This window comes from Lytechinus variegatus, chromosome 6, assembly GCF_018143015.1.
Source record: "Lytechinus variegatus isolate NC3 chromosome 6, Lvar_3.0, whole genome shotgun sequence".
Classification (NCBI taxonomy): domain Eukaryota; kingdom Metazoa; phylum Echinodermata; class Echinoidea; order Temnopleuroida; family Toxopneustidae; genus Lytechinus; species Lytechinus variegatus.
In genome coordinates, this window is record NC_054745.1 from 13,034,104 (window position 1) to 13,047,358 (window position 13,255).

General features: G+C 35.8%; 1 protein-coding gene across 1 annotated transcript; it reads right to left on the bottom strand.

Moving 5' to 3' along the window:
* Positions 1-7,220: 7,220 nt before the first annotated feature.
* On the bottom strand, positions 7,221-8,474 carry LOC121416847 (myosin light chain kinase family member 4-like). Its single transcript, XM_041610365.1, is given in 4 exon segments — positions 7,221-7,390; positions 7,751-7,853; positions 8,249-8,303; positions 8,305-8,474. Coding segments are annotated over 4 exon segments (483 nt in total). The 3' UTR covers positions 7,221-7,235.
* Positions 8,475-13,255: the final 4,781 nt, after the last annotated feature.

The following is a 13,255-nucleotide window of genomic DNA, read 5'->3' on the forward strand; positions in this document are numbered from 1 at the left end:
ATAGATATTGTCAAATGGGCGTGCGTCTTTGCAGCTATCAAACATGATGTTTCGCCGGAAATCATATTTTGATGAAAGTCATTAGAGGGTACGAAAATATATCATACGAAGAGTGCTGAATCTGAGAGACCATGGCCCGTATTCTGAAGTCAGGTTTAACTTAGACTCAGGTTTAAAGTTGTGGTTTAAGTATGGGAAGCCATAAGTATCAATTTTTTTATTAAGTTGTACGTTTCTTATGTTTACTGTGCTCTTTCCTGATTCATCGATGGTGAAGACTATACTTCCTTGACAATTATGAATGATTTGAGAGCCAAATGAGCTGAAATATGATATCTCTACTGTTGGTGATTTATGTAGCAATTGGCTTTCCATACTTAAACCACAACTTTAAACCTGAGTTTAAGTTAAACCCGACTTCAGAATACGGGCCCATGAATTACGTATCTCTGATTATCTTGAGTTATTCTAAAAACTTCCACCATCTTGGTGTCGCTTTGATTATATTTTTGTCCTATAACTGACTCCATTTCGTTTTATAGAGTTTGTTCATGACAAAAGACAGTGAAAATGTCTAAATTCTATGACACTCGGTATGTTTTTCAATGTTCCTCATGAATGGTATCTATATGTCACGGTATTGACAACAAAACACTATTACAAAAGACACCAGGACATTTTCTAAGATATTTAAGATCATATGCATTTTGTTTATTTTTGTATAATTTTTAAAGCCCGACTAGTGAGGAGAGCTTCATAACAGAAACCAATTTTTCTTTTAGTCATCCTCAGGCAGTAGTCGGTGGTAACTTCTTCCTCTTGTACACATTTTTTTTCATTTGCCACGAAATAAAAATAGGAAATAAATAAATACAAATAAGTACTAATGACTAATTCTCGGGGACACCCTTTATATTCAATTGATACTCCAAAGTCGTGGATATGTCCAAGTAGTTAAATAACACCAACTGAATGGCATACAGGCTCTTTGGAAAAGTATTGAAGCAAGGAGTGCACAATGGTATTAGGAGAGGGGGGGGGGGGGGAAGACGGTCAAAGAATAAGTCAAACTTTTTTGTTTCATTTGAATAATAGTGGTCATGGTGGTACCAACTAAATAAGAATACGATTCATGCAGATTTTCTTCATTCAAGGTAGGTGCATAATTACTAGACACATCGACATGTAATCTGAATACATAGCATATGGGTTCAAAATCCATTCTTTTTGTTTATATTTACGATATAGTTGTTTACAGTGACCTAAGCGTTAATTAGAACGAATGCCACAAAAAAGATGTTAATCGCCCGTGTGGTAAGGGAGTCATGTTTACCCATTATTAAAGCAGATATCATTGTTACGTATGTTGTACGCGTTATCTGTGAAAGAAAACGGCTTAACTTTGACTTCTAAGGTTACTAGTTTAGCAGCAGCACAATATATCATTTTGTTTCCTAATTGCTGCTAATCCCTTGTATGATTTATAAATCATTGTAAATTCAAATCTTTAGCAATCTAATTCCCTCGATATTGACATCGTTTACTTTTTTAATTAGACATGATGACTTAAAGGGACAAGTTCACCTCAGAGAATGTTGATTTTAATCAATAGAGAAAGCTGATCATACAAATGTAAAGATCAAGGAAGCATATTGTTGAAAACGTCATAAAAATCGAATGTAAAATATGAAATCGATGTAGTTTCCAACAAATGAGGTCGTCTGAGAAAACCGAAAGCTGATCTTCTTGACGTAGTAGTTTTGTAGTGACGACCACTATTGTAAAGATAGGGGGCATTGGGATGCCCCCAAAGTTTCACGGCTGGATAGTCGAAAGAAGGAACACAAGCCGTCACATCCCGCCGTACCGATATACAGTGCGTATCAAAAAAAGTTTACACTTTGAAAGACCCCTGGGAATTAAAAAATATACAACATGTGGGTATTTTTTCACATATAATCTTGGGTTTGGGTCTCATCTATCCAATGAAAGTAAAAGTTTTGACAGAATGTTACACTTGAGTGAGTACTGTCCATTTTTGTAAAGCTCGCAGAAATCTGTTTGCGCAAAAATGATCGTTTTCACGCTGTGTCAAGGGAAAAGGGAGATATTAAACTTACCCTGCGAAACATTTCTCATACATTTCCCTTGCACTTTTAGTCTATTGAAATAAAACGGATACATTCAAGTATTTTGTAACAATTTTGCCATCCAAATTGAAATTTCAACACATAGTAAGCACAACCTTTACCCTTTTTGTGCCAGCTGGATCTGAGGACATAAATTAATATGAACAAAAGTTTATATCAGACATCTCCAGCATTTTTTTCACCTAGTTTTTATCATTTAAAGTGGGTTTACATTTCATTTTTCATTAAATACTTGTTTCTCCGCACTTTTTCCAAGCTTGGCAATAATTAACAAAATGAAAATCAAGCCTAAGCCATTTCATGGAAATCACAGTTCAGCTTAAAGCAAATATCGTCACGATGGCCTCGGTGTGTGGGGGAGTGGGGTGGGGCGCAATGCACCCTTCGAAGTGTTTTGGGCAAGGAAACAAGTTTTAGAAGGTAACAGATATCTTCAAATCAATTTTACTAGCTAAATTCCATGTGTTCTTCGTGATTAAGGTCTACTTTTATTTGCATAACTATTTCAGAGTTCTGCGCAAATCATTTTTCACTAACTTTTCAAAAGCAAATGGTGCTCACTCAAGCGGAAATATTTTTCGACAGTTATATCGTAATTTGCTTAAATGGATCTGTACCAATGTTAAAAGGTGGAAAAATCTTCAGGATATTACAAATGTATAATTTTACAGGATTTTTTCAAAGTGTAAACTTTTTTTTGATACGCACTGTATAACGTCGTTAAACGTATATTTCATTCGATCTGTTTGAACAAAATATATAAAACAATTATAGGTCTTTGTTTACATAACTGATGTTCAGTTAATAGCATGTTAATAAATAAAATTGTTTTATCACACTGCATCTTGTTTCATGTGTAATTATTTCATTGTTCTCATACATGAACACTCATTGTCTATTGTCCTTTAAAACAGTATAATCATGATTATCAAACCGAATTGTTATCGAAATTATTATTATAATTTACTGTCTGTTTGATCAATCATGTCAAATGAACAGAAGCAATAGAAGAATTCTGAATGTTGGATTTAAATCATTGCATTACTAGTATTACATTTCCACAGATCGCAACAAGTCAAATTCATAAGGGCAATAACCCCCTCAACCCCCCCCCCGCACATAACACACACGCAGGAAGATGCACAATATAAAGTAGGCGCACATCAGTCTTCGTCAAGAGAGGATTTAGAATAATTAGGTGTCATATCTAGTTCGATTTTTGAATCCTCAACACGACATCGCTTACCCCGTGACACCTTTATCCCGGCACCCTATGTTCCTATTTACCTTGAGTTCTCATTACACCTTTTCCTCTCTCATCAGTGATATGATTATCCGTCCTAACTATACCCCCTCCGCCGTCCACTGGAAACCACCTTAAAGTGTTAATTCGATATAAAATTGGCAACACTTTTCCAGCAGACTACAATATCCGCCACCCCCCGGCTTGGCCCTCTTTGTCCCACTTTCCCCGGGTCCTTGCTCATCTATCAAGTGTGTATTCGGAAGAGACTTTCGTAATTTCCTGAAGCTTCCACCAAAAAATATCATCAGATTATTTTTTTTGGTGTGTTCAGTGAACGATAGTATATATGAACAGAGAAAGATATATATTAGTTTGTACTCCAACAAATACAAGTTTTATTTCCATACAACGTTTGGGTCATCAAGGTGGTTCGTGTGAATAAAGGAACCTTCTTTGAAATTGGATTTAGATTTAGGCAAGGGGTTTTACTCTAATTCAAGGCATACTGTATATGTATATAAAATAGATGTCATTACATCACACGTTACGTTGATAGTGATTTTCGTGATTTTCCAACCCCCAAACCCCGGAGGGGCCACTTACATTGACGAGATGAGACAAAAAAAAAACACGTAAAAGGGATGTCTTTTTCACGATAGGGCACGTTACGTACGTAACGTATTAAGGGTGTCAAAAGCACAAAAATAATGAAAAAAGGGTATCTATTTCGCTAGGAAAATTACGTGTTTAGGGTCGAATTTGCGGGGATGATAAAACAAAATTAAAATGTTTTAAAAAGGATGTCCTTTTTGCCCCAACACTTCGTGTTTAGAGTCCGATTTGCGCGAGGTGTAGAAGGTGGGGTTGTACTAAACCAAATAAGGTTAAGGCGACCGAAAGACCCGTAACAATAAAACATTCCTGTACTTGTTTAGGGGTTCATTTCAAGGAATATTTGCCAAGAGTATCGTTTTGTTTCCAATTCGTAGGGTTTCACTTGCCAATACTTGTTAAGGGGTGCATTTTCAGAATATGGAAATTACGTGTTTAGGGTGCTTTTCGAGACCCCATGGTCGCGCATGGTATCCACTCGTGAATAGAAGTGGCCCCCCGGGCCCCAAACATGGTTTGCAATATTGAATCTATGCTCCTTGGAAGAAATTAGGCAACGCGAATTAAAGGAGGAGTTTCATAGACAAGATAGAAAACAATGATAACAACGCGCCTTTACGACTAGTTTCTCATCAGAGATGAAGAGGAAAACGAATCAAGGGGGGAACTTCCTGTGCCCTATCGAGAGGCTTGACTCATCACCACATCCTACAGTAGCATCACCATGGCAACAACGGAATCTTACATCCTTTTTTTTCACTTGGACACCTTCCAGCAACTACAAACAAATGAATTAAAAATGGCGGATACAATATTACTGTAAGGGGGTTGTCAAGCGCGATCCTTTTTGTTTTGTTCCAAAATCTGAATTATTAAATAACCAACAACATCATCCATTCTTATCATGAATTGATTAAGAATTGAAATCAAATTCAAACACAGATAAATACAGAAGGGGAAAAATAGAAAGAGGAAAGGGGAATGGGGGGGGGGGTAGAGAGAGGGAGTGAGAGAGGGGAGAGAGGCGGAGAGAGAGAGAGAGAGACAGATAGGGAGAGAGGAAGAAAGATAGAAGAAATACGGAGAGAGAAAGGAATAAATAAACAAAGCAAAAATGAAACAGAGTAATGAAGAGAAAGAGAAAATAGAAAGAAATGAAGATAGAGGTACATGAAGAGAAATAAGGAAATCAAAGAGAAACGTGGAAAAATAAAAATGAATAAAGAGAAAATAGAGAGACAAAGTCATAGAAAATGCGGGTGGCAAGAGTAAGAAATGGATTAATAAAAGTTTCCAAAAGTTTAGCTGTCATCATGGGCTATCCCAGGGTCGTCTTAGCATCCCAGTGGAAGGCGAGAAGCTGTCTACATCTAATTGATACCGGCAACATTCTCTGTGAGTCAGCTTCCTCTAAAACTCTTTAACCATCTCCAAATGTTATAGACCCTCTCCATTTTCTGCATGTGGGTTAGACCGCAAAATATATTCCATGTGGTAGCTGACAAGAAGGGTATAATAAGCGACTGTCATCATTCTCTAAAGGGGTTCGTTTTGATATTTTGGGGTACTAATAATATCTAACCTACAAAATAATACCCTCTATGCCTAAATAAGAGTGTAAGACAGGAAATCTGGCTTTGAGATGATTACAGGTGGATTTTTCAATAATTCAAAAAATTAACTTTAATTTTTCCAACATTTCGGTATCAATAACACCCTGCCTTTTATGATAATAACAATATGTAACATTTACATAGCGCTTAATACAATGTTTCGAAGCGCTTTATAATACTAATACCCGGCTTAAACATGGCTACCCAGATCAAGAGCTCGAGCATTCAAGGATTTTTTTCCTACCGGGTAACCCTTTAATACACCAGGGTGCTGATTAGCAAATTTAGATAAACTTTTCTCTCTTTCTTCTGTAATTGATATTAATGATAAGAAATATTCGCACACCTTTTCCCCTCCTTCACGATATTTAATATTTGTTGCATCAACTATCTAATGAAATTTTATTCCATCCCCCGCCCCCCTAAAAAACTGTTTTAAACTTTACGAGATAAATATAACGATATATCCTATGTTAAACGATGTTTCTTTTTTTTTTATTCCACTTCAGTCTGCTCTACTGGGCTACCTTTTCTGGGTCTTAAGATGAGGGAGTGTTTCACGAAGCATCTTGTCAGCTTACAACTGTTATAAGTCACTGAAATCCTTGTACCCGATTGGCCGATTGCAGATTTGTCAAAGAAATAATATCACTAATAAGATTGCCCGGGGGGTCACTTACATTGATGAGTGGATACCATGCGCGACCAAAAAAACACGTAAAAAGGATGTCTTTTTCACGATAGGGCACGTTACGTACGTAACGTGATAAGGGTGTCAAAAACACAAAAATAATGAAAAAAGGGTATCTATTTCGCTAGGAAAATTACGCCTTTAGGGTCGAATTTGCGAGGATGATAAAACAAAATTAAAATGTTTTATAAAGGATGTCCTTTTTGCCCCAACACTTCGTGTTTAGAGTCCGATTTGCACGAGGTGTAGAAGGTGGGGTCGTACTAAACCAAATAAGGTAAAGCCGACGACCGAAGGACCCGTAACAATAAAACATTCCTGTACTTGTTTAGGGGTTCATTTCAGGGAATATTTGCCAAGAGTATCGTTTTGTTTCCAACACTTGTTAAGGGTAGGGTTTCACACGCCAATACTTGTTAAGGGGTGCATTTTCAGAATATGGAAATTACGTGTTAAGGGTGCTTTTCGAGACCCCATGGTCGCGCATGGTATCCACTCGTGAATGGAAGTGCCCCCCCGGGTAAGATTGACATCCCGGCCGGAAACACAACAACTGAACAATGCAACGCTACCTAAATGCAGAAAGGGGATCCACACACACAAAAAAGGGTTATCCATTGTAACGAATCGCAGATAGGTGGCGCCCTTCTCCTGAGGTGTCTCGGCGATATGTATTATCTCCACAATTATAATGGCACGGCTGCTAATCTTGAAAACATATCTAGGCCTAGATTAACCACCTGCCCCTAGAATTAATCTCAATGTTAACATCGAATTTGAATGCAGCCTCGTTTTCGAACGACAAGAATTATCCAACAGAGCCTGATGCAGTCAAAATAGGGTTGACCTAAAAGAGAAATATTATGTAGCATTTAAACCAGATTAGTACACACAAAAGTATATACAATTAATATTTGATTTTGTTACCTTTGATCTTTGACCAGTAAGCTGGAGATAAACTCTTTTGCCCCGTTGGAGATGCCATCAAATGCCTCGTCTTCAAAGTCCCACTCGCCCACTGTGACGTTGTTCAGTGTCTCTGTATCCGAGTCTCCAAGGAAAGGTGACAATCCACTCAGTCTAATGAGGGAAGGGGTTCAGAAATATTGTATGAGGAATGAAGAAAAGGGAATAGGAGTAAAGAAAGAGGGGAAGAGGAGGAGAAAGGTGGAGAGGAGGAGAAAGGGGAAGAGGGTGGAGGGAGACGGAAGAGAAGACGTCGAGTGAAGAGAAAAAAGTATAAGGTGAAAGAATGAAAATATTGTGAGAATTAATTTTCATCAAAAACTACAAAAGAAGAAAAAGTAATCACTTTGAAAATGCAAAAAATATAAACACACAAACACATTTCATACAAGCAAAACATTGAGACAGATCATGATAATTCTACAAATCAAAGATCATTAAAAACAAATGTTCATTGAGTTCAGTGGTTTATATACATAACAGATGACCCCAACACTCCACATGTCTGTCAGTGGGGTGATAGCGTCGAAGCTGATTACTTCCGGGGCAACAAACTCCGGCGTTCCACACAAAACCTGTAGATGAGGTAAAACAAACATATTGAAAACACAGTTCCTGGATCTAAACTTCATAAAGTTTTTGGTCTTGCGGGCCTGCCTCCAGAAATTCGTAACAAAAGTTCAAACTGAATCTCCTGAATACAGTCTATCAACATCTTTTTTTTCTTGTTCTCTCTTTCCATCGTTCAATTAAAAAGATCACTTTATCAATCAAATATACATGGATATGGCGGGCGAATTACAACTGTATGTAGTTATCATCATATAAACAGACATTCTAAACATACTGTTGATCAAAGTAAACGTGATTTTATTAAGAGTTGAATATTCAGGATTTTTTATATGGTGTTGTCTATTTCAACTTGTGTTTTTGTTAAGTTCTTTACGATCTATATCGTGATGATAAATACCTTGAGGTCGTTGTTCGGTTCATACTTCCTTGCCAATCCAAAATCGATTATCTTTCACACACATGAAATTCTCGGGTTTTAGATCAAGATGCATGATGTTATTGTGGTGCATGTGTTGTACGCCTGCGCAGATCTGTCTCATGTAGCTGATGACCTCGCTCTCTGTGAGGTCAAACTTATCGTCCACAATCCTATCGAATAACTCTCCTCCTGTAATACTGCTCATTGAATAAAAAAGAAAGAAATATCAGGAAATAAGAACTTGAATAGAAATGATTTCATTTCATTTTTGCTAATGATTATAGAAATCATGTATCCATACACAACGAAAAATAAGGTGTTAACCGGTGTACATCGAGGACCACACCAGTTTTTTTAACCGGTGTTGAATTGACAGTGTTAGTTTAACACCTTGGATTGTTACATTTACACTCTTTGGTGTTATGTTCAATCTCTAGGGAGTAATTTTAACACCTCAGGGTGTGATCCTCTATTGACAACTGGTTTCAGACTTAACACCACAGGTTTACAGTGTATCCAATGTACGTAAACACTGTACCTTTCGAGTCGAAGAGTGAAGGGGTGGAGGGCATGGAGGGGGGGGGGGGCTATGATATCTGACACTTGCCCATCAGCTACGAACAGAAATATAACTCAAAACTAGAAAATCAAACAATGCATTTTATTAATAATTTCATTTTTTGTGCATCATTATTAACTGATGTGATAACAATAAAAAAACAACCACAAACAAAGCAAACTATAAAAACAATGGAGAGGATTGTTTTGAGTAGGTTCCCTTGTCCGCAATTCAATTACACGACCAATTGAATACTTTATGGTGTATACTCATTAGTCGGCATTATTTTTAATTCGATTGAGTGATTTCTTGGGTTCAAAGAGGTGGTGACTATTTTACACTTTTTTTTAACAATAAGCTAAATGGGTTTTGAACTGATACACATTCATTGATATCCTCTAATCTTGTGTTTCAATTGCATCTTTATTTTTAATTCGTGCTGTTTGGCACTTCCCTGAAATACTGTTTGGTGAAGCCTACCGGGGGATGGGGCTGTTTTGCATGCCGTCAAAAGTTGGAAAGGACGCTACTTCAATACTTGGCCCCGCTGTGTTGTTTCATAAAGGCTGTCCGCACGTTACAAATGATTTCACTCATAACTTGGGACCATATGCTGCGTTAAAAGGTCCCTACACAGTGCGTCTTAAAAAACAAAACCCAGACAATTTTGAAAAGTCTATCAAAAGTTATAGCACACAATGAAAAGATTTGAATAAATTACACGCCCGGCCCTCCCATTTATAATGCAAATCCCCTTAATACTTGGGTTGACATTTTTTTATTATTATTACTTTTGACGGAATATTCAATGTTAATATATAACGTATTAAAAACAAAAACAAAACAGTTCAAGTAAATAAATAGATTTGAAAATGAATTTTTAAAGCATAATAAAAAAATCATGAGAAAGAAAATTATGAAGTCTGCTGATTAGCAAGAAGTCTGAAGATCATATTTCTCATTTTCTGCAATTTTGGCGCAAACCTCTTTTTGAACCCGGACAAAAACGTTCTGTGTTCGCTCAAGCACGAACGAAACTTTTTTTTCTTAGCATTTGAAAGATAAGACTTCAGAGAATCTATTAAACTCAAAATATAGGCATCACAATTTGAAAGAGATTTTTGATGGACTTTTAAAGGGATTCTCCGGGCTGAAAATATTTCTATCAATCTAAATAAAGTAAAATCCACAGAGGAAAATGCTGAAAATTAGATTAAAATCGGATAACAAATAACGAAGTATTGAATTCTAAAAGTTTGCATTATTCTGGTGATACAGTACTAGATATACGTCTTTATAAATATTCATTAGTTGGGCTGACGATGTCATATCCCCACTTGTTATGTTTATTAAAAAAAGTCTACCATGAAAAAAAACAATTGGATTGACAACTTATTAACTGCTTTACTTATTTAATGCCGCAACTTAGTTCATCATCACGAAGACCCATTATATTACACATGTATGAAAAAATCATTTATGAGCATTTTAATGTAATAACATAAGAAACAAGTGGAATGCCTCTGGCCGTCTCACCTGCATCACGCAGTTCAATATAGCAGCAGTGCTGACTTTGAAAACTACTCTAACTCGCAAAAGATGTTTAGTGATATACGGTTACTCTTATGTCCACTTTTTATGAACTAGACCAATAAACTTACAGAGATATGATGGTTATTCAACAAAAAAAACCCAACATGGCCAAAGTTCATTGACCTTACACGACCTTTGACCTTGATCATGTGACCTGAAACTCGCACAGGATGTTCAGTGATACTTGATTACTCTTATGTACAAGTTTCATGAATCAGATCCATAAACTTTCAAAGTTATGATGGTAATTCAACAGATAACCCAATTCGGCCAAAGTTCATTGACCTTTGACCTTGGTCATGTGACCTGAAACGCGCACAGGATGTTCAGTGATACTTGATTACTTTAATGTCCAAGTTTAATGAACTAGATCAATAAACTTTCAAAGTTATGATGGTAATTCAACAGATACCCACAATCCGGCCAAAGTTCATTGACCCTAAATGACCTTTGACCTTAATCATGAGACCTGAAACTTGCACAAAATGTTCAGTGATGCTTGGTTACTATTATGTCCAAGTTTCATGAATCAGATCCATAAACTTTCAAAGTTATGATGGGAATTCAACAGATATCCCCAATTCGGCCAAAGTTCATTGACCCTAAATGACCTTTGACCTTGGTCATGTGACGTGAAACTCATGCAGGATGTTCAGTGATACTTGATTAACCTTATGTCCAAGTTTCATGAACTAGGTCCATATATTTTCTAAGTTATGATGACATTTCAAAAACTTAACCTCAGGTTAAGATTTCGATGTTGATTCCTCCAACATGGTCTAAGTTCATTGACCCTAAATGACCTTTGACCTTGGTCATGTGACATGAAACTTTAATAGGATGTTCAGTAATACGTGATTAACCTTATGGCCAAGTTTCATGAACTAGGTCCATATACTTTCTAAGTTATGATGTCATTTCAAAAACTTAACCTCAGGTTAAGATTTGATGTTGACGCCGCCGCCGCCGCCGCCACCGCCACCGCCGCCGTCGCCGTCGGAAAAGCGGCGCCTATAGTCTCACTCTGCTATGCAGGTGAGAAAAAAAAGGTCGGGATGTGACATCATCAGCTCACCTAATGAATATTCATGACAATGTGTATATCAAAAGTTGTGGTTAAGTATGGGAAGCCATAAGTATCAATTTTTTTTATTAAGTTGTACGTTTCTTATGTTTACTGTGCTCTTTCCTGATTCATCGATGGTGAAGACTATAATCTATATATACTTCCTTGACAATTATGAATGATTTGATAGCCAAATGAGCTGAAATATGATATCTCTACTGTTAGTGATTTATGTAGCAATTGGCTTTCCATACTTAAACCACAACTTTAAACCTGAGTTTAAGTTAAACCCGACTTCAGAATACGGGCCCATGAATTACGTATCTCTGATTATCTGAGTTATTCCAAAAACATTCACCATCTTGGTGTCGCTTTGATTATATTTTTTTCCTATAACTGACTCCATTTCGTTTTATAGAGTTTGTTCATGATCAAAGACCGTGAACATGTATAAATTCAATGACACTCGATATGTTTTCAGTGTTCCTCATGAATAATAATAATAATAATAATAATAATAATACATATGATTCCTATAGCGTCTTTCCATTTTGATTAATGCTCAAGGCGCTTTGAAGGGAGTAAGACATAAAAGTAGAGAACTAAGAGAAGTACAAAAAAAGACGAATTTAAAAATGAAGAAAAAAACCTAGTACCTGCTGGTGAACAAAAGCAATTTTAGGTTGCCCTTAAAGGATGGTATCTATACGTCACGCTATGGACTATGGGGCGCCGTTTGTACCAAAATTATATGGAACAATTATTTGTTATATAATCATTATTTAACAAATAAAATCAATTATATATATATAATTAACATTTTATTTATAAGTAATTACTATTTTATAATTCTACAATTTTTATTATTTATATATAATTACGAGTCACGCTTCATTATTTATGAATAATAGCAATTCAACACTCCATTATTTATAGATAATTATCATTTGTTTTCCATTATTTATGAATAATGATTATTTGTTTTTCATTATTTATAAACAATGACACCACAAACTTCATTATTTATAAATAATTGCAATTCGTTTTTACATTATTCATGAATAAGTTTGTCAAGTTTTCTATTATTTATGAATAATGATTATTTATTAAACAATGCCAGTGCACATTTCTTTATTTATAAATAATTTGTGGAGTTTCCCCATTATTTATAAATAATGATTATTTGTTTTTCATTATTTATAAATAATGACACTACATACTTCATTATTTATAAATAATTGCAATTCGTTTTTCCATTAAACACTATTACAAAAGAAACCAGGACATTTTCTAAGATATTTAAGATCATATGCATTTTGTTTATTTTTGTATATTTTTCAAAGCCCGACTACTGAGGAGAGCTTCATATCAGAAACAAATTTTTCTTTTAGTCACCCTCAAGCACTAGTCAGTGGTAACTTCTCCCTCTTGTACACATTTTTTTCATTTGCCACGAAAAAAATAGGAATTTAAATAAAAATAAGAACTAATGACTAATTCTCGGGGACACCCTTTATATTTAATTGATACTCTAAAGTCGTGGATATGTCCAATTAGTTAAATAGCACCAAATGAATGGCATGACATGAATGACATCGTACATTAGGTGCAGGCTCTTTGAAAAATTCTGGTAGCAAGGAATGCGTATGGGGGGGGGGGCAAGACGGTCAAAGAATAAGGTCAAAACCTTGTTTCATTTGAATAATAGTGGTCATGGTGGTACCAACTAAATAAGAATACGATTCATGCAGATTTTCTTCTTTCAAGG